This window comes from Pristiophorus japonicus, chromosome 1 (assembly GCF_044704955.1).
Source record: "Pristiophorus japonicus isolate sPriJap1 chromosome 1, sPriJap1.hap1, whole genome shotgun sequence".
Lineage (NCBI taxonomy): Eukaryota > Metazoa > Chordata > Chondrichthyes > Pristiophoridae > Pristiophorus > Pristiophorus japonicus.
In genome coordinates this window covers 190,379,578-190,402,024 of record NC_091977.1, presented here as the reverse complement: position 1 = coordinate 190,402,024, position 22,447 = coordinate 190,379,578, and the positions used below count along the sequence as shown (strand labels likewise).

Below are 22,447 nucleotides of genomic sequence, written 5' to 3'. Positions count from 1 at the left end.
AAGAAGGCCATATATAAGGGCTGGCGCTGTTCCCTGCTTTTTCCTGCAGCTGTCAGAAGACCGCCCTAAGTGAAGGAAGTACATCCGGGAGGGCGCTGAGCACCTCGAGTCTCATCGCCGAGAGCATGCAGAAACCAAGCGCAGGCAGCGGAAAGAGCATGCGGCAAACCTGTCCCACCCACCCCTTCCCTCAACAACTATCTGTCCCACCTGTGACAGGGACTGTGGTTCTCGTAATTGGACTGTTCAGCCACCTGAGGACTCATTTTTAGAGTGGAAGCAAGTCTTCCTCGATTCTGAGGGACTGCCTATGATGAATGTCACTCCAGGACATCCACTGTTCTCTGCCTAATCGTGGAGATAGCTATGAATTGTCTTGTTTTATTTCACTCAACTACATCTTGCACAAGTTGGTTCTTGCCCAATGTTATTTAATTTATTCATCAGGAAGATGCCAGTTAACAAAAATTAAAATTTTATTTACCTGCATTCGGGGCATAATCTTATAGCTGTTCATCTTTTCATCCTCTGCCAGCTTTGGAATTTCCACATACAAAAGGATCTTAATAGAATTAACAAAACAGGTTACAAATTTGATCCTTTACTGACAGTCTTTGGCCTATACCTTCCATTGTACTTATAACTACTAACGGATATGTTAATAAATGAAAAATAAATTAAATACTTTAAATTAAGAAGTAAACAAAGAGAAACATGGCAACTTTTCTTGATCCATACTTCCTTCGATACATTTTCGGACCTGGAACAGAGAATTTTCCGAACCACGGGAGGTCAGGTTTTTTTTGCCATTATCAATAATCGTCTCTTTTTTTCCAGTTACGGTAGCTTAGTTTGTGCACATAAATCGCTCAAATGGTAATTTAACAAATTCATGGAGATGAGGAAATCTCTGGGGAGCCAGGCAATCGGACCATGACACTAAGTTCTCAAGGACCCTTTTAGCTCACCGTCCCCAAACTCAGCACCTGGGCTGCAGCAGTTACCGTCTAACATCGTTGCGTGTATACTTTACCCTGTTCTCTTCATACTGACTGCTCCATGATTTCTTACTCTTGCATTTCCATGTTCGCCATCTTTCTGCCTTTCCTTTTCTTGCCTTCGCCTCCCTCCACCTCCATCTTGTCAGACGGCCAGATCCTCGACGGAGCAGGTTTAGCGCCCATTACAAATCTCTCCCTCTAGCTGTGCTGGATATGTTTCTGTAGCTTCCTCTTCTTCTTCCCTTTGAGCATGTATTTGGCCTCTTACTCAAGCATGGCTTCTTCAGGTGATGGATGGTGGTCAGCCCCTCGTCAATCACTGTACCCACTATTTGGTGCTTTATCCTTTTCTCTTTCCCCAGCACGCTCCGTCTTTTGAAAAGATTCCTCTGTACCTCGGTCTTGGGCCAATGCTGGTGATCGCTGAGTGAGGGAGGAGAGGCGGGATAAGTTGGTGATTGGACATTTCTCTGTCTGTCTCAGGTTTGATGCCCTTCACCGTCAAGTCCCACAATTGCACAATGAGGAAGCAGGGTGAGATGCTGAGCTTCACGGGAGCACTTAACAGTGAGCTCCAAGCCCAGGCCCAGGAAAGCAGCAGTTCCGCCACGGATGCCGAACCACGGATGTTTCTGGACCAGAGAGTCCCGGATTGGAGAGGTTCAACCTGCACATACTTGTGGAGAGGCACCTGGCACGCTGTAAGCGTGCAAAGAAAAATCACAGGCTGTGGGCTTGCAATGTTCCAATGCGCCTTTGTGATTTGAAGGTACCTCACTGCAACGATGACTCGGAAAATCTACTTTTTTGTTCTTACATTTAGCTGCCAAAATCAATGCATGTCAGAAGTGAGACTTATGACTGAAAAAAACTGATTTTAAACCTACTTTGACATTCAGAAGGGGATTTTAAATTTAGAACTTTAAAAATGTTTGCTTATAATTTAGCAGGTAAGGTAACTAAGGTTACAACTGAAACAGAAATCCTTAATTAGATCACGAATACATACCTTTCCTTGCATGTTAACATCAAGAAACTGCATTAGAGTGTAAGTCTTCACATTGGCGATATCTGAAATGGTCACTTTAGCATCAGCAACTTCAAAGGCCACGAATACATCAGACACAAAATCACGGTGTTTCCACTTCATCATCAAATTTCCAGCCCATCCACCAGCCTATTGATATGGAGCATAAAACATGCAGTCATATTTTTTGTCCACAACATTCTCAGTTAACAGCAGTAGTCCCTGGTCATTTTCACCGTCAACTGCAGATGTTACTCAGTGCCTGACTCTCAAATTGTAAGTTTAGATCCCATGTTTGCTGGCGTAAATCACGTGGGTTCTTCAACAAGCGGATTATTGCCCACGCAGTGAAGACAGAAGTTTATCATGCTACCTCTAGTAAGTAAAGTTCTGCCAATTTTTAATAATAGATTCAGTACCAACAGGTAGTTAGATGTTACATTTTCAAAGAGAAAAGTTAACCAGTTCACTTTTTGAATTGGGATTTTTATTGCTCCATTACAAAGAGGCACTGGTTAGCATTGAAAATTAGAAAATTTAAGGATAAAATTATGAACATCACAAGTTCAGAAATTAAGGACTATATTTTCAGAAAACACACCAAAGCAAACTTAACTTAATTATTGTCTAACCATTAAGAAAATCAAGAGAATGCAAAGTTTGAAATGTGCACTGAAGATGTGAAATCATTAGAGAACAAAGAACTAGCACTTGTGACACAGCTCACTAATTGATATCAAAATTTGTTTGATAACATTTGTGTAAAGCTATATAAATTCAAGGTGTTGCTTTTCTTGTATGAAAACCAGAGGGTTCAATATTCTGGCTATGGTAATATTTATGCTAAATGACTTGACAATTATTTTTGATTCACTGTGCGCCTGAGAACCGGGGACAATTCACCAACCGTGCTTCGGAATCTCCAGACCATACAAGGACAGAGCCAGAGGAATAGCGAGCTCGAGATAACAGGGGTGGGGGGTGGCATTGTAGGGCTACAGGAGGTTACAGAGATAGGGCCATGAAGTAATTTAAGGATGAGAATTTTAAATTGGAGGCGTAGAGGGAACAGAAACTAATGTAAATGAGCAAGAATCAGGGGAATGGGTGAACAGGGATTGGTGTGTGACAGGATGAGTTGAAGTTATGGAGTACGGCGGATGGGAGGCTGGCCAGGAGATCATTGAAATAGTAGAGTCTGAAGATGACGGTATAGGTTAATAAGCAAGGTAGAATAGCCTGCATTACAAACCTTTTCCCCAAAGCTTTTTTTTTGGCGTACTTGAAGAGTTACGCCCGTTCTTTTGGGGCCCAAGTTTCCCTGTTGGATTTCTTCATTTTGGCGCAGCCTAACCTGTCCTTTAGTTTTGGGGGTGGAGCCTTGATCTGCGCCAAAAAGATCGGGTTGCCACAGTAACCAGGGACACAATGCAGGCTGAGGCTGGAAAGTGAAACATACATCCAGCTCGCAACACATTAAAACACATTGCAGCAACTTGCCTCCCGATGCCGATGCCGATCCCCGTCCCTATCATAGGCCGAAGGACCTCCCGATCTGCTTCCCCCACCTCTCGCCCGACCCTAGCCCAGAGTGCCTTGCCGATCCCACTCACCCCCAACCCTGAGTACTTTGCCAGTCCAGCACACCCCCCCGCCACCCTGAGCCCACCCTGAGCCCCCTGCCGGTGGTAGTCCAGTTTCCCCGCCCCTAGCCCTGGCCAAAGGGCTTGCCGGTCTGCTTCCCTAGCCTGCCCCGAGCCCCTTGCCGGTCCCGCTCCCCCCCCCACTCTCCCCCCCAGCCCCGAGTGCATTGCCGGTCCTGCCCCCCCATCCAGAGCCCCTTGCCGGTGCTGGTCCAGTTACGCTGGTACAAATTGATTGGGGATACTGTGGTTTTTTTAAAAACTTAGGCCAAAAAAAGCAGCCTGCTCCAAAAAAAACAGCGCCAATCACTGGGGAAAATTGAGCCCATGGTTAGGTTATGATGGTAGCAACGGTTAAAGGGATTGAATTAGTCTCTGGATACAGAAACACAGTAGTTAGGTGTAGGATGGTGAGAGAATAGAATGTTAATTGTTGGTCTGATGCCAGGGTGTCTGGAAATCAGAAGGAGAGTTTGAAAGGAGAATAAGACCCTGTAATAAATATCTGAAGGAGATAAGGAAGTGAAGGCTATCAAGACAGATGCAGTCACTCAAGGGTGGAGAGGGATGGAGTACAAAAGCAGGGAGGTCCTACTGCAACTGTATAGGGTATTGATGAGGCCGCACCTGGAGTACTGCGTGCAGTTTTGGTCATCTTGCTTAAGGAAGGATATACTAGCTTTGGAGGGGGTACAGAGACGATTCACTAGGCTGATTCCAGAGATGAGGGGGTTACCTTATGCTGATAGATTGAGTAGACTGGGTCTTTACTCGGAGTTCAGAAGGATGAGGGGTGATCTTATAGAAACATTTAAAATAATGAAAGGAATAGACAAGATAGAGGCAGAGAGGTTGTTTCCACTGGTCGGCGAGACTAGAACTAGGGGGCACAGCCTCAAAATATGGGGGAGCTAATTTAAAACCGAGTTGAGAAGGAATTTCTTCTCCCAGAGGGTTGTGAATCTGTGGAATTCTCTGCCCAAGGAAGCAGTTGAGGCTAGCTCATTGAATATATTCAAATCACAGATAGATAGATTTTTAACCAATAAGGGAATTAAGGGTTATGGGGAGCGGGCGGGTATGTGGAGCTGAGTCCACGGCCAGATCAGCCATGATCTTGTTGAATGGTGGAGCAGGCTCGAGGGGCTAGATGGCCTACTCCTGTTCCTAATTCTTATGTTCTTATGAGAATGTCCAGAGAAACAGATAGTAATAATAAACATGCACAGAAAGGAGAGATGATCCACACGATTGCTTAAGCGATGACACATTAGCCATATGTTTTCACACACTAACTGCAGGTACGAGAAACACGCTTACGTATTAACCTCATGTTATCGTACATGATTAACTATGTAAAGTGCATTTTAGGAACTCTACCTAGTCTTGTATCGGGCTAGCGTATGTGGTGAGAGAATGCGGCTTCTGAATCACAGATGAGTTCTCAGTTTGAGTTTTCTTGATACTGGTCTCATGAGCACACTCTCTGAATCAGTTCTATTCCACTCTCACTCTCCATAATGAAAAATAATTTGTGGAAGAGTAGCTATAGGTTGGAGTAACGATCAAGGGGGAAAAAGTACCAGAGAGGGGAGAAATAAAAGATGGCAAGACTGGGTGACAGGAAGGGGAGGAGACAAGAGGGGCCAAGAGAGAAAATAGGAACATAGATGTAATGGGCGGGCAGAAGCAATATGGACTGGCATAGAGGCCATGAAAGTTGGTCGCGTAGTCAGGACATTTGGTGGTTCATTTGAAACACCCAATCATTCTTTCTCCTTCCCCACCCATAAATATAGAACTCTGAAAATAGAATCAAAAGTTCATTAGCCTTCCACTGACCGATTGTCTCAGTATCAAAGTCAGATGACAACTAATAAACCAAGAACGTTCCTTGTAAAAAGCATAAATACTTTGACAAAACTAAGTAGCAGTAAACTTACATTTCTCACAGGCCCATTAGCAACCTTGAGCAAGTGACGAGCTATAATACTGTAGGATGGTGACTGGTCTGAATACTGTTTCAAGTAGCCAATGAGTGAACTCAGGCTGATGTTGGAGGACACCTTTAAGCCACTAGGTTCCATAGTGACCACGTAGAGGTCAGGGATTCCTTTCAGATCAATGAGGACTTCATATGGTCCATCTCTCTTGTAGACTCCTGTGAAGAAATTATCAGAAGACACATTGCTCTTAATTCTTTGAAATTGGTTGATCTTTCAGAATGAAGATGGTGGTTAGTTCCTTAAACGCAGAAGGACAAAAAATTTGTGGGTCTTCTGGCACATTCCCATCTGAAGTCAGCAAGAGTACACTGACATGGCTAATCCAGCTAATAGCCTTTTCTACCAGTTTCCACGGGGCCTTGTTTAGGGCAGCCCATGTCAGAGGGGACATGGTCATGGTGATGGAATAACATTTTTTCTTTCAGCAGTTTGTGGCCTTTCCAGCCAAGTGTTCCCCCACCCCGCCCCCACCCCCACACACCCGCCAACCAACCAAGATGTGTCCCTAGTGCACACCTGTCAGCAATATGTCATAATCTAAAAGCAATACTTCCCCCCCGACTCCAGATACTTTAACAGGGTCGGGAACGGAGGTCACCAGCGGGTGCATCCTGCCACTTACGGCAGGATGTTGGTCCCAAAAATGTTTGGTCCTGAATTTAGATTAAACAGACATATTTGGCATATTAGTCACTTGTTACAATAGATATACACTAGCTAATTACACAAGACTGAATTGCAGACCAAACTTGTTTGTTGATTTTGGCTTCGACTATGCTGGACCTCCATTTCACTATTGCCACATTCAGCAAAAAAACGCATTGCTGGCACGAAAAACAGCTATCTGATAATGTTGCTGTACCATGCATCTTTTGTCCTTAACAATGCAATGCAGTACAACATTCTCTGTTGTGTCTCACACAACCAGTTTGTGTTCGAGTCAACTTATACGAGCCAATATTGTGCCAATATTCCTCATACTCCTTTGTGTTCCTAAAACCACTTTATAGCAAGAACAAGGTAGAAGGCATTTTCTGAAAGTAATCAAAACAATTCCGGACTGGTGAATAGCAGACGGGGGAGGAAAAATGTGAACTGGGTCCACATAGCCCTATTTCACCACACAACGTGTCAGGGAGGGGGCTGCAATGACAGCAGAGACAGGAAAGACTGGCATAGCTGATGGCAAAATTACAAACTTTTACAATGATGACTGTAGAAACCCACTGCCAGAAGTTAATTAATAACAGGCTAAGAATCTGACTCCCACCTTTCCTTAAATGTTCATTTAATGTCTATAGGCTGACAAGGCCCGGCCCATCTTCTTTGAATAGAATCCCACTCCCGGGACTTGCGGACATAAATCTAGACTGACATTCCAGTGCAGTGCTGAAGGAGTGCTGCACTGTCGGAGATGCTGTCTTTTGGATGAGACGTTAAACCCTCTCAGATGGTCGTAAAAGATCCCATGGCACTATTTCGAAGAAGAGCAATAGAGTTACCTCAGTGCCCTGGCCAATATTTATCACTCAATCAACATAACAAAAACATTTTATCTGGTCACTATCACATTGCTGTTTGTGGGAGTTTGCTGTGCGCAAACTGGCTGCCGCGTTTACTACATTACAACAGTGGCTACACTACGAAAATACTTTATTGGCTGTAAAATGCTTGGAGACATCCGGTGGTCGTGATAGGCGCTATATAAATGCAAGTCTTTCTTTCTTTTAGAATGGTTAATGTAGATATAAGCGAAGGTAATCGAAAATGTTATCATATTAGAGAATTAACCAAAAAAAAACACAAGCCTCAAGCAAAATTAGAAATCAGATTTTTTTTGCCCTAAACATAATAGTGGATATGTTGAACAGACTTCTACCATAAGAAGATAACTGTGTTAAACTCACTCCTTTATAAGAGCTGCAGATAGAACTGGTAAAGAAAAGACTGATGTTTATAGGATCAGTATAAACAGAGGATAAAATATTTTGGGAACTGCATTATTCCTGTGGGGATAAGAACTTGCATGTTATATAGCGCCTTTGACATAGTAAGACATCCTATGGTGCTTTACAGGAGAGTTATCAGACAAAATCTGACACCGAGCCACACAAGGAGATACTAGAATAGGTGACCAAAGGCTTAGTCAAAGAGGGAGGTTTTAAGAAGGAGAGAGAGGCAGAGAGCTGTAGGGATGGAATTCCAGAGTTTAGTGTCTATGGAGCTGAATTCATGGCCACCAATGGTAGGGCGAAGGAAATCGGGGATGCTCAAGAGGCTAGAATTGGAGGAACGCAGAGTTCTCTGAGGTTTGCAGGAGATTACAGAGATAAGGAAGGAGATATCGGAACCATGGAGGTATTTGAAAACAAGGATCAGGAGGATGAAAATTTTAATTCAAGGTGTTGCTGGACCGGGCACCAATCGGTGAGTACAGGGGTGATAGGTGAATGGGACGGTGTAAATTAGGAATACAGGCAAAGTTTTGGATGAGCTGAAGTTTACGGAGGGTGGAAGCTGAGACCAGAGATAAATCTACTAGGCAGAGCTACACCACGGTGATTATAGTGTCAGATTGACATCTTGAAGTTTTACTAGAGTATCTCAGAGGATCAGGGAGACAGTAGTGGTATATGTGGCTATTCACTTCCCCCAAGATGTGAACGAAGTTGGGTAAAGTCTCTGACAGTGCAAACTGTATTTGGGTCTGTGAAGAAATGGGCTTGGTGGGCCATTTAATAAAAATATTTGTATAATTGGTGAAAAAACTCTTGTTGATATTATATCTGTAATGTATTGTTCCCATGAGTTATCAATTTAAAAGTAAAAACATTAAAATGTTTCTTAGAAAAGGCAGAACTGTCATTCTGTAACTGCACACTTTCCATCTATATAGGTACCTTTTGCAGTGTCTCCATGTACAAGTTTGATGGCTTCACTGGAGTGCTCATGCATTAGTAAATATAGCCTAGTTAGCGTCGTGGGCTGGTACCATTTTATTCCATCCTTTGAGAAAAGCATGTCAGTGGTGCCTCCTGCTGGATCAGTGCAAGATGCAACTTTGTCCAAATAGCTCCAATTACAAGTCTTGGGACAACTCTTCAAATCCTTAGAACACAAATAACACGAACTCGAAACAGGTTTTATCACAGGCTTTGGATACACCAATATGCTCTACAGTACCTCCAGATTTTAAAAACGGCAATGAAAATTCAACAAAATGTGGATCATGCCATTGAAATGTCACAGTGTAATTAACATTGGAGCAAACATTGTGTCAATACACTCTCCTGTTACTGATTGAAGACCCAATGGTACTATTGAAGAGCAGAATTTTCTTGCAATGTCCTGGCCAACATTACTCCCTGTGCCAACACCACCACAAAACAAACAGATTAACTGGTCATTTAACTTTTACTGCTCTTTGTGCAATCACACTGTGCACAGTCCACATAACAATCACATTTTAAAATCATTTATTTCATGTGAACTTTTTTTGAACTTTTCTCAGACCTGAAAAGATGTGATATAATTGCAACTTCTTTATTTGTTCTTGTTGAGGCTCCTAGTCCACTAATGCCTAAGTTTTAAAATTCTCATCCCTGTGTTCAAATCCCTCCATGACCTCGTTCCTCCCCAGCTTTGTAACCTCCTCCAGCTTTACAAACCTCAGAAAACTCTGCATTCTTCCAACGTTGGCCTCGTGTGCAACACCATTTCCTTTGCCCACCACTCGTAGCCGTGTCATCAGCCATCTAGATCCTAAGCTCCGGAATTCTCTCCCCAAACCTCGCCCTCTCTCCTCCTTTTCAACGCTCCTTAAAACCTACCTCTTTGACCAATTTTTTAGTCACAAGTCCTAATATCTTCTTTTCATTTTTGCCAATTTATGTCTGATTATGCTCTTGTGAAATGCATTGGGATGTTTTACTACGTTAAATGAAACATAAAAACATAGAAAATAGGTGCAGGAGTAGGCCATTCGGCCCTTCGAGCCTGCACCACCATTCAATAAGATCATGGCTGATCATTCATCTCAGTACCCCTTTCCTGCTTTCTCTCCATACCCCTTGATTCCTTTAGCCGTAAGGGCCATATCTAACTTCCTCTTGAATATATCCAACGAACTGGCATCAACAACTGTCTGCGGTAGAGAATTCCACAGGTTAACAACTCTCTGAGTGAAGAAGTTTCTCCTCAACTCGGTCCTAAATGGCTTACCCCTTATCCTTAAACTGTGACCCCTGGTTCTGGACTTCCCCAACATCGGGAACATTCTTCCTGCATCTAACCTGTCCAGTCCCGTCAGAATTTTCTATGTTTCTATGAGATCCCCTCTCATTCTTCTAAACTCCAGTGAATACAGGCCCAGTCGATTCAGTCTCTCCTCATATGTCAGTCCTGCCATCCCAGGAATCAGTCTGGTGAACCTTCGCTGCACTCGCTCAATAGCAAGAATGTCCTTCCTCAGATTAGGAGACCAAAACTAACACAATATTCCAGGTGAGGCCTCACCAAGGCCCTGTACAACTGCAGTAAGACCTCCCTGCGCCTATACTCAAATTCCCTGGCTATGAAGGCCAACATACAATTTGCCTTCTTCACCGCCTGCTGTACCTGCATGCCAAACTTTCAATGACTGATGTACCATGACACCCAGGTCTCATTGCACCTCCCCTTTTCCTAATCTGTCGCCATTCAGATAATAATCTGCCTTCATATTTTTTGCCACCAAAGTGGATAAATAAATAAATAAGCTGAATAAATCCTAGTTGCTGTTCTTAATCTGCCTGATTAAACATTTAAAACATGCAGATTTTGTTAAATGAGATCCAACCAGTCCAAAGTTAGTCGTAAAACATAAGCTTTCAAGTTCCTTCTTCCTCCCTCACTCACAACCAACAACCGTGCAACACATGATAAACTGACAATGTAGGCAAAACCTGTTTCCAAGAACATTCCAATCATAAATAGCGCAGTATTATCTACATCACACTCATTTCAATTATGTTTAACAGTTGATGGTCTTTGATCTCTTCTGAATGAAGCCATGAAAACGTGCAGTTTACTTGTCTTTGGTATCTTAGAAATAGCAAACTGGAACTATCTTCTTACTGAAAGGCGAATTCTTTTCCTTCTAAAGTGCCTTCATCTCATGTTTGTGAATGGAGACATTCAATGGCACATCACATCATTGTTCATGCCTCCAGTAAAAAGTTATTAAAAATTAAAAAAACACATACAAAAGTTCATGCTGCAATAGATAGCACATCTGCTGACTAAGCCTGCCTAAAAACTCCCTGAAAATGAGACAATGCTTTAAAGATTGAATAAGCAGCAACAATAACAACTTGATAGCACTTAAAAATTGGAAACTTCCTCAAGATTCAATTGGATTGTTTCTGGTCTTAAGATCAGACTCCGAATCAGACTGTATTTAACTGGAGCTTGACGAGAATATTTGCTGACTTTTAACAAACTGACTTTAAAATCATAGAATCGTAGAATGATACAGCATCGAAGGAGGCCATTCGGCCCATCATGCATGTGCCAGCTCTTTGAAACAACTATCCAAATAATTCCACTCCCCTACCTTTTGCCATAGCTCTTCAATTTTTCCCCTTCAAGTATTTATCCAATTCCCTTTTGGAAGTTATTATTGAATCTGCTTCTCCCACCCTTTCAGACAGTACATTCCAGGTCAAAACAACTTACTGTGTAAAATAATTTCTCCTCACCTCGCCTCTGGTTCTTTTGACAATTACCTTAAATCTGTGTCCTCTGGTTACTGACCCTACTGCCACTGGAAACAGTCCCTCCTTGTTTACTCGATCAAAACCCTTCACGATTTTAAGCAGCTCAATAAAATCTCCCCTTAACCTTTTCTGCTCTAATGAGAATAACCCCAGTTTCTCTAATCTCTCCAAGTAACTAAAGTTCTGCATCCCTGGTATCATTCTAGTAATTCTCCTCTGCACCCTTTCCAAGGCCTTGACATCCTTCCTAAAATGTAGTGCCCAGAATTCGAAACAATACTCCAGCTGGGGCCTTACCAGTGATTTATAAAAGTCTTGCATAACGTCCTTGCTTTTGTACTCTATGCCTTTGCTCATAAAGCCAGGGATCCCGTATGCTTTTTTAAACTGCCTTCTCTAACCTGCCCTTGATACCTTCAAAGATTTATGTACGTACACCCCCAGGTCACTCTGTTCTTGCACCCTGTTTAAAATTATACTATTTCATTTATATTGCATTCACTTTTTCTTCCTACCAAAATGCATCACTTCACACTTCTCTGCATTCAACTTAATCTGCTCATTTTCCTACATTACAACAGTGACTACACTTCAAAAAATATTTAATTGGCTGTAAAGCGCTTTGGGGTGGAAGGTGCTATATAAATGCAAGACTTTCTTTTCTTTCTCATTTCACCAGTCTATATCCCCTTGAAATCTGTTACTATCATGCTCACCATTTACTACATTTCTGAGTGTCGCGCCATCTGCAAACTTTAGGGTTATGATATAGTGACTATAACGAAGACCTGGTTTAAACTAAAGAGAACTAAACATTCTTGGCTGCAAGGAGGGACAGGGAAGGATCAAATCAAGGATCATACTACAGTTCTACAGAAGGATGATATATTAGAGGGTTCAAGGGCTGTATTTTTGGTTGTCTAAAGCCTCAGTTAGTGGCCAGAAGGGATGTTAATGCGAGCGTTAAAGCTTAGCGACCAGGTTCGCAGCTTTTAGTGCCCCAACAAAAGATTCATTACAGGCAAACCATTAGCGCCTGGCTGCTGATGATCACTCCGATCATGACGTATTCCCTGATGAAACGGCCACGCCCTGGTCGCTAAATTCGGTGTGTGCGCCTCATTGAGCGACCGCCAAGAACAACATCATGAAAAACAGTCGGTACAGGCTTGCAGAGTCGTTAACTGGTGGCTACTTAAAGGGATGAGGAAGCGCTTCCCTCGGAGATCACATTCAGTGCAACGTTTACACACAGCACGGTGGTGAGCCTCCGAGTTTGCAGCGGCAGACAGACAGAACAGTTGAGCTTGAGGAAAAAGTCATTCCTAAAACTTTAATGGGGGCATTACTAGTTCACCAGCATCGCATTCGACATGCTCTAGCAAGGTGTCGTCAAGCGAGAAGGGCTGTTGGCCATGTTGGCGGCCGAAGGAGGAGAGCCCCTAGACGTCAGGGCAGGAGGCCATACCCCCCCATGGCTTTACCGGCAGCAACACTCACACCTGGACCTGTCCGAGGAGCAGTGTCAGATGTGCCATCTCCTGGAGGCAGACCTGCAGCCTCACATCAGCACCAGGACTGCGCTGCCCGTCGCAGTGAAGGTCACGGTGGAATTCACCTTCGATGCCTCAAGCTCCTTCCAGACTGCATCAGGGGACATATGCAACATCTCACAATTCACAGCACATTGCTGCATCCGCGACGTCACACAGGCTCTCTACACCCGTCGAATAGACTTCATTACCGTCCTGATGACCAGGGAGAAACAGGAAGAGCACGCATCTGGGTTTGTCAGGATACCGGGTTTCCCGAGGATCCAAGCAGCAATTGACTGCACGCACGTGACCTTGCGAGTACCATTCCAGAATGCAGAGGTCTTCAGAAACAGAAAGAGATACCACTCCCTACATGTGCAGCTGGTGTGCGACCACAAGCAGCGCATCCTCGCAGTCAATGCTCGGTATTCTAAGTGCACATGATGCCTTTATCCTGCAGGAGAGCAATGTGTCACGACTGTTTCAACCTCCACGGGATAACCGAATCTGGCTGCTCGGGGACAAGGGATACGGCCTGGCCACCTGGCTAATGACCCCCATCCGCAACCCCACCACAGAGCCGGAGAAATGCTACAATGAGAGCCACATCATAGAGAAGACAATACGGCTGCTGAAGCAGCAATTTCGATGCCTGGACCCTCTGGAGGCAGCCTTCAATACTCCCCTTAACAGGTCTCACTATTCATTGTGGTGTGCTGCATGCTGCACAACTTGGCCTTGCTAGTGGGGATTGCAGGCCCACCTCAGGAGGACGAGGAGGAGGAGGAACAGGAGCGTGCTGATGCCGCAAATGTCCAGCAAGACGACAAGAACCAGGAGCAGCCATAGCGGAGGCATAAGGGAGCGCTTTGCTTAAATGGAGTGAGCTGAGCGATGCAGCTAATAATGACCACGCATTGTGTCACATCTCGGTTACAAGTCCACAGTCATACACCAGAGGCTGAAGGAAACAGTCAAAGTAACACTTTAACACACAACTGTAACGACCCCAAAAACCCCACACCCTCAAATAATACAAAATGAAGCACCCGCCCCTTCAAATCCATGCTCCGTGGCACACTCCCCAATGCACCCATAATCTCACGGTGCATCTGCGATGACTCCCTGGACACAGCCTCCTAATCCAGGTCCTCATCTTGTGAGCAGGAATCCTGGGCCGACTTACTCTCTGGAGAGCAGACCCGCGAGCTTCCCCTCGCGCAGCGCGTTGGCTGCAGGCCACTGAGTCCAGAAGCGTCAGCATCCGTAAAGCCCCAGAAGTTGGTGGTGTCCTCCACCGAGCTGGTGTCCCCACTCGCAGGCACTGAGGTCGTGTCCCGGTCGGTCGCCATAGACATCTCGCCGTCCTCCTCATCCTCCCCCTCATGTGAGGACACTGGCTGCGGCTCATTCGGTTCAATCATGTGTAAGCACAAAGCAACACTAGTGTGGGTAGCAGTTGGGGAGGGGGCAGGAAGGAGGGGGCGTCGTTAATTTGGAGATACATGTTGTAAGGCATGTGGGATCAAGGGTCAGGGCTGTCACAGAAAAGGGACATTGACAAACCGTCAGTGTCCTGCGGGGGCTCTGCCTCTCTGGCCGCCACCGCTCCGACTGGTGCACCCACGAGGGCCGACACTTGCTCCTCGATGGCGGTGAGATCCTGGAGGTCGGGCTCCCCTCCTCCCATCTGCTGTTGCTCTCGTCTGTTGTGGGCGAGCTTGGCCTGCAATGAGCACTACAAGATGTTGTCAGTGACTCTGTACCTACTGGTGCAACATCTGTCTGTAAGTAAGTGACTAGCTACTGATGTCACAAGGTGTGAATGTCGGCATCTCAGCCGGCGTGGAAGCTCACAGTGGATGTGTAAAAGGTGGGGTCTGGGCACAAAGAGCTATGAGTAAGTATGAGGCTGAAGGCCGGTGACCGCATATGGAGTTAAAAGGTGTTGGTGTCCTCAGGCTGAGTTGGGAGCTAGAATGTGAGAGATGCTTGGATGGGCGGGGCATGCCTGGGGAGGCTATAGAGAGCTTTGAGGATGTCTCCAGTAACGAGGAGCATGGCCTGGCACACACACAGAAGGTTTGGGCAATGTGAAGCAGTGAGGCTATCATGAAAGCATTGCCAGGATAATGTAATGGGTACTCACCCTGACGACTCTAGTCAGGTCACTGAATTTCTTGCGACATGAGTCGTCTGCACCATGTCACTGGCAGAAACGTGCTGTGCCATCTCCCGCCACAACCTTCGTCCCCTCCAAGCAGCAGGGCAGACTCCAATGTTAGCCCGACAATGGTGGCCGCTGGTTCGGCCGGGCCACCAACAAGCAGCCAGGCACCCCTTCTTGGTCCGGCCGAACCCCTCCCTGGTGCCACAGTGGGGGCTACGGAAGCCTCGCTTTAAGTGAAAGAGAGGGATGTTGCGACGTCCCTCTCTTTCACTTAAAGCGCACTTGTGGACACCGCCCCGCTCTGAAGGCAATGGAAGGCATTTTTTGATTTGAAGAGCCCAATTTCCCGGCTATTCCTCCCGCCTCCTGTAATAATTCAAATAATTCAAATTATCCGCCCAAAACGGGGCAGAGGGCATTTCCCCCATTCCCTAAATCTATTTAGTTAGAGTTAGGGAGTAGAAAAGGAGGCGTTACATTGCTGGATGTTTACTATAGACCTCAAATAGCCAGAAGGAGATAGAGGAGCAAGTCTGTAGGCAAATTTCAGGAAAAAACTAAAAATAGAGCAGTAATATTAGGGGACTTCAATTACCCCAGTGAATACTGAGGGGGGGGGGAAGTGTCAAGGGCAAAGCGGGTGAAGAACTCCCTAAGTGTATACAGGAGAACTTTCTTATTCAGCATGTTTCTAACCCAACGAGGAAGGAATCAGTGTTGGATCTACTTCTGGGGAACGAAGTAGGACAAGTGGAGAGTGTTTCAATGGGAGAACATCTGGGTTAACAGTGATCGTAATATAATGAGGTTTAAAGTAGTTATGGAAAGGAAAAAAAGAAAAATCAAAAGTGAAAATATCCAACTAGGAGAGAGCATGTTTCAGTGATTTGAGAAGGGATCTAGCACGGGTGGAGTGGAAACAACGATTGGCCAGGAAAACAATAAATGAGCAATAGCAGGCCTTCAAGGCGGTGCTAATTCGGGTGCGGGTGGTGCTAATTCGGGTACGGGCGGTGATAATTCGGGTACGGGCGGTGATAATTCGGGTACAAACCAAGCATATTCCCATAAGGAGTAAAGGTGAGCATCCAAAGCTAGAGCTCCCTAGATGACAAAGGAAATAGAGATTAAAATAAAACAGCAAAAGGAGGTTTATGACAAATATCAGCTAATGAATACAGTAGAAAACCAGGCAGAATACAGAGTGCAGGGGGAAATTGAAAAAGGATACGAGAAGAGCAAAGAGCAGTATGAGAAATGATTAATGGGTAACATAAAAGGGAACTCAAATTTTTTTTATAAAACATAAAAAGTAAAAGGATAGTTAAAAGAATGGTGGGGCCAATTAGGGACAAAAATGTCAATCTACTGTGGGATCAGAAGACATGACTGAGGTACTGAATGAACACTTTGTATCCGTCTTCACAAAAAAAAAGGATAAAGTTAATATCGCTGTAGAGCAGGAGGGAGTAGAGATATTGGATAGGATAAAAAAATAGATAGAAAGGAGGTGCTAATTAGGTTGGCATCACTCAAGTCAAGTTATGAAGTCACTCAGTTCAGATGGGATGCATCCTAGGTTGCTGAGGGAAGCAACGGTGGAGATAGCAGAAGCACTGACCACAATTTTTTCAATCCTCCATGGATACGAGAGTGGTGCCAGAGAACTTGAGGATTGCAAATGTTACACATCTGTTCAAAAAAAGGGAGGGAGGGGGATAAACCTGGTAACTACAGGCCAATCAGTCTAACGTGAGCAATGGGAAAACTGCTAGACACCATTGTTAAGGACAAAAATTAATTCTCACTTGGAGAAACATGGGTTAATAAGGGACATTTGCAAATCATGTCTGATTACCCTGATTGAGTTCTTTGATGAATTAACAGAGGATTGATGAACATCATGCAGTAGATGTTGTATATATAACTGTCAAAAGGAATGTGATAAAGTACCGCAGAACAGACTTATTCGGAAAATAGAAGCACATGGTATTAAAGGGACGGTGGAACTTGGATTCATAATTGTTAAGGGATAGGAGGCTGAAAGCAGGGATGAATGGATATTTTTCTGACTAGAGAGAAGTATATAGTGGGGTCCCCTTGGGGTCAGTATGAAGATCATTGCTTTTCTTGTTGTACTGTATATATTGTATATAAATGACCTGGACTTGAATATAGGGAGTACAATTTAAAAGTTCATGGAGCCTCCTTCTGTGCTTAAAGATTCTATGACTGTTCCTTCATTGTCACTGGGTCAAAATCTGAGAACTCACTACCCAACAGCATATTGGTGGTATCATTACCACACAAACTACAGAAGTTCAAGGCGGCCCACCAATACCTTCTCAAGGGCAACTACGGATGAGCAATAAACATTGGCTTTGCCAGTGATGCCCACATCCAGAGAATACATTTTTTTTTTTTAAATGATATTTCTACCTAATTAAAACCTTAGACTTACCCAACGTCCAAGATTTAATTTCAGTGTCGATATTTCAACAAGCTGAATACTGAACCATAACTGTTTTGTGTCTTACCTCAATATCAATTAAGGATCTTCTTAGCCTCGTGTCTGAATCCTTTTCAAAAGACTTCATGGCGTCTAAAATAGACCGATACCCTGGATATATCAGATAGAGAATAAGCAAGTTAACAGACTAAATTGGAAGGCCATTTCCTTCATGTTGGATGATTATGTTTTTATTTCATTCCAATGCAACAATTGCAAGAAGTTGGCCCGGAATTTGCGGTCCTGATGTCAGCAAACTGGCAGCTTTTGCTGTTATTCCACCTTAGAAACTGACCGCAGCTTTGGGATTTGGAGCAAAATCCTGACGTTGCTGTCGGCCATTCACTCCTCCGACACAGGCTGTGGTGTGCCAATCCCCCACCCTAACAGAGCTGGCAATCAGTGCAATCACTCAAATTAGGGAAATAGACGAATACTTTGGCTCTTCCCCAGTAAAATTTCCCACTAAAAGTTAGACCCAAAGGGATCAGGTGTAAACTGAGATTTTAAGGGCCTGAAAACCTAATTTTAATTTTGTGCAATGTGAAATTTATCCATTTTAATAAAAAATTTAATTTTTAAGAAACTTTATTATATTTTAAACGCTTGTTTATCTTTATTTCAGGTTTACCTTTTCCCCATGTGAAAGCCCCAATGTTCCTTTTGCTTTCTCTAACTATTTTAAAAAGTTAGAATTTAAGAGCTTACTCACTTCCTGGTTTGCAGTGAGAGAATTGGCTGCTTAGAAAGCTTGTTGACATCATTAAAGCTCTTTGCTGGGAATACCTGTAAACTTGCGTTGATTTCGATTACGCATCGGAAAAAAACAAACTTCTCGCCAGAGATCGCAAGATCGTTGTGGGAAGCTTATTTCGGGGCCAGCGGAGAACGCCTTTGCTTTGTCGCTGACCGCAAATTATAGGCCATTGATTGTAGAGCAGCAAGGTCACTTAAACCAATGTGGCCACTTTAAGTACTCAGTTATGCAACTACTGAGGGTCTAGTTTATTTCTTCTTTTCTCGGAATGGCAGTGAAAAAAAAGCACTCCTTTAGATTTTCTTTCCCTTTTAAACTTTGGGAACCAGGTCCACTGTCTATGGTTTTAAATTGCATTTATCATGGGTTTGATATCTAATTTTTAATGATGTGTAGATGCAGGTTGGAAAATAAGCACAATGTGATCATTTCAAATAATGCAGACATAGCATGATACCACATACCATGGAATAATGATGAAAGTACACATCTGATATTATGTTAGCACTTTAAACCCAAGCTGTCTGAAAAGTGAGTGATCCTCAACATATCCAAATAGTGGTACGGTAGCCTAGTGGTTATGGTACTGGACTAGCAATCCAAAAGGTTGTGAGTTCCCACCATGGCAAGTTGGAAATTGAGTTTATTAAATCTGGTGCCTTGTGGGCTGACAGATAAAATAGCCCCAAAAACTGCTGGATTATCATAAACACCAATTGGTTCACAAATGCCTTTCAGGAAATCCCTACCCGATGCAGTCTGTGACTCCAATCCTACACCATATGGTCGATTCTTAATGACCTCAGGGCAAATAGGAATGTGCAATAAATGTGGCCTTGCCAGTGTCACCACAAATTGTGAGAACAAATATTTTAAAAAATCAATGGCATTAAAATATAAAAATACATAGACAAAATAGTATGGCAGATCAAGATAGATCATTCTTTTGTCACACCACACTATAGGGCCGAAATTCATCAACTCATCGCCCACATTCCTCTGAAAGATCCGCCCAGTGCCACTTTCGAGGTGGCCTGGAGCGGGCGGGAGGGGAAAGTCGCTGGGAATCACCCGCTGACATCAGCGGATGGCCGAGTGGTGCACATGACCTTCCGCCCGCCGAGCTCCCATATTGATGCGGGCGGGAGTCGGCGCCAGAACAGGGATGGACCACTGCGAGGAGGCCGGTCTGTCCCCGACGGTAAGTATGAAGAACCTGAAAAAAAAAAGGTTAGTGAACATTTTTTTCCCCCCACAGCGACTTACCTGGATGGGGTCCCCTGAAAGTCTTCCGATAGTTTTTAAATTTTTTTTTTTTACTGATTATTTTTTTTGTTCAGGTCTTCGACCCTCTATGGGCCTGACCCCATCTTCGGTGGCATTTGGACGGCAAACGCCTCTGCCGATGAGAATGAGACCTCCCGCCTGCTGCCGCCCAGATTGGCGGGGTACGGCAAGGGACCTTCTTCATGAATATCCCGCCCAAAGTACCGTCCGGTACCTCGGCGGCATTTTTGGCAGCACTTGGGTGGGCGGGGCCCTTGATCAAAATCGGCCCCTATGAGTTGTGTGTTCAATTCTAGTCACCAAGGCACAAAGGAGACATTTAAGAACTAGAGGCCATGCATAGGAGAGCCATAAAACTGATTTCTAGTGCAAGAAGTGACTTATGTGGACACACTGGAGAACCTTGAAACGAGGAATCTGAGAAGTGATCTTATTGATATATAATAGTTAGAGGCATAGAAAAGGTAAATCTTGAAAATTACATTAAATTAAATTTCAAGACTAGAACAAGGGAACATGGGTTCAAACTAGTCATTGGCAAATTTGGGATTGATATAAATAATATCGTTTTCACACAAATTGATTAATAGAATAGTGAAGGCAAAAATCTTGTAATAATTTAACAATTGGATGCCACAATTTTGGGGACTATCAGGGTCTTTTGGATGGATGAACTATGACAGTCTGAATGTCCTTTCTTATCCCTAATTATTTTGTGACCAAAGGCGGGAAATTATGGGAGCAAATTCTCAAGTCTCACATGCCCCTCCCATGCCATCCCAAATTTTCCAGAACGGAAATCAGTTTAATACTCTCCTACTTTTGGTGCCGTTGTGATACGGATACTTAACATGCCCTTAGCAAATTCCTCTTGGCACTATTTTAACGGAGACATTAGTCCATTTAAAATAAATGGGTTAACACCAAAGTTCCCTGTAATTTTTGGTTGGGCCACGTGGCCCTTTAACGGACTGCATGATACAGTGTATATTCAAATGTCCGCACATGCACGGTTCTTCCCAATTTAAAAGCCGGCTCGCTGGCCAAGCGGGACCACTGGAGCATTGCAGCCATGCATCTTAAAGGGAACATTAAAGAACATTAAAATAACACCGCCATTAAAGTAGCAAAATTTGGTACGAGCACATTTGTGCAATATCACTGGCAAGAATTTCTATCCTGCATTTTGCAATTTAAATTCACCAATTTATGTAAGGAAGTCACATGGTAAGTGTATGACACAGTTTGCAAATTGTGTTGATGATGTAACTTCCCAGTTAGCATAACGATGAAGTGACAAAAGCAATTGAATGCAATTTCTTTACAGAAGTTGTGGTCTGAGAGCCACAAGGACTATGGCCCCCATCAGTACTGCCAGAGATGGTAGTTCCGGACACGGCCACATTGTATCAAGCTTCGAGATAAAAATTCTAAAGAATTGAACAATCAGTAACATGGGATGTGAAGATGAATCGATTTATTTTAACTCACTGAAACTAGTGCATTCTCCCAAATCATTGCCTATTGAAGAATATACAAACCTGTACATCTGCAGACATTGCCATCAAAGTTATCCTCCACCTCTTGAGAGCTAGGAGTTGCATTATTCTTCAGGAGCCTGGAGAAGAAAAGAACAAGTGCCAAAGACCCAGGTCTAAAATCAACACAGGCCGAGAGCAACTAGTATTTCTATTTTTTTCAATGTTACGCTCTTCTTCATGAAGCCACAGGAGCTGAAATTTCCCCTCCCGATAAGGCCTCTGGCAGCCAGAAAGCGATGGCCATGGGGCGGCACAGAATGGCCACCGACTCTCAGTGGAGGGGCCGACATTTTAGAAGTTGTCTGACCAAGAGCGGAGTGGTGGTCGGAACTGCTCCGCCCATTTTCTCACCGCGGCATGCACACACCGACCCCTGACCACCTGGTGGGGAGCCCCTCGCGAAATTGCTCCTTATCCAAAATTTCTCTGTGGGAGAGGCACCGCCGCTGGCCAGTGTCCCCGACAGCTTTTCCGCACCCTCCCCTTGAAGGGTCCCCGGCACCCTTCAAGGGGAGGATGCACTGCCGCAGCCGCCAGTTACTTTTTTTTGGTCAGCCGACTGCCAAGTCGGCCCGACAATTATGCCCCCGGGTTCGGCCGGGCCGCCAACAGACAGCCTGGCACCCCCTTTTGGGTGCTAGGCCGTTGGCCTGGCCAAAACCCTCCCTCGTGGCCCAGTGGACCTAACTAAAACATCGGCAGAGTTCGCAGTGGCTCTTCCCTTTAACTGAAGGGGAGAGACTTTGTGACATGCTAGCGCGATGACGTCATCAGTGCAACGCTGATGACTGACAGCTGCAGTCACTCCGTCCTGCCCCCACTTCCGCCGCTCTAATGACGACCACTGTGCTCCGCTCCCACGATGATCCATTTCCGCCCCGCTGCAAAAAAACCGAGGAGCTGAATTTCGCCAGATAGGCCGCCGCATCCATTGTGGCTGCCAGAACACTTCGAAAAGTGTAGGTGTGACCCGTTTCTGGTGGAGGGCAATTTCTACCCCACAGAATCTTGCTGAGGGATGATTCTCTGGGTACCAGTAGCTCTATGTACCTCATCGTGGTAGCTTCACGAATGAGTCGATAAGCTTTGATACACTGTTTGACCTTAAACGACATATTTACATTTGCACTTCCCAGCCTTCTTCTCTGATTGTCTCAGTTAGGATCGGCTAACACGCGGGTTAGAATTAGCACAAGCAAGGAACTAAACTCACTA

General features: G+C 44.4%; 1 protein-coding gene across 7 annotated transcripts in view; it reads right to left on the bottom strand.

Annotated features, from left to right (window-relative positions):
- LOC139267357 (xanthine dehydrogenase/oxidase-like) overlaps positions 1 to 22,447 on the bottom strand; it is a 274,065-nt gene that overhangs the window by 129,279 nt on the left and 122,339 nt on the right. For all 7 annotated transcript variants that reach the window (XM_070885566.1, XM_070885588.1, XM_070885584.1 and 4 more), the window contains 6 exons: positions 21,233 to 21,309; positions 17,676 to 17,758; positions 8,578 to 8,785; positions 5,615 to 5,832; positions 2,011 to 2,178; positions 485 to 562 (listed from right to left, as the gene is read on the bottom strand). In XM_070885566.1, the coding sequence (XP_070741667.1) occupies positions 485 to 562; positions 2,011 to 2,178; positions 5,615 to 5,832; positions 8,578 to 8,785; positions 17,676 to 17,758; positions 21,233 to 21,309 (832 nt within the window). The remainder of the gene's footprint in view (positions 1 to 484; positions 563 to 2,010; positions 2,179 to 5,614; positions 5,833 to 8,577; positions 8,786 to 17,675; positions 17,759 to 21,232; positions 21,310 to 22,447) is intronic.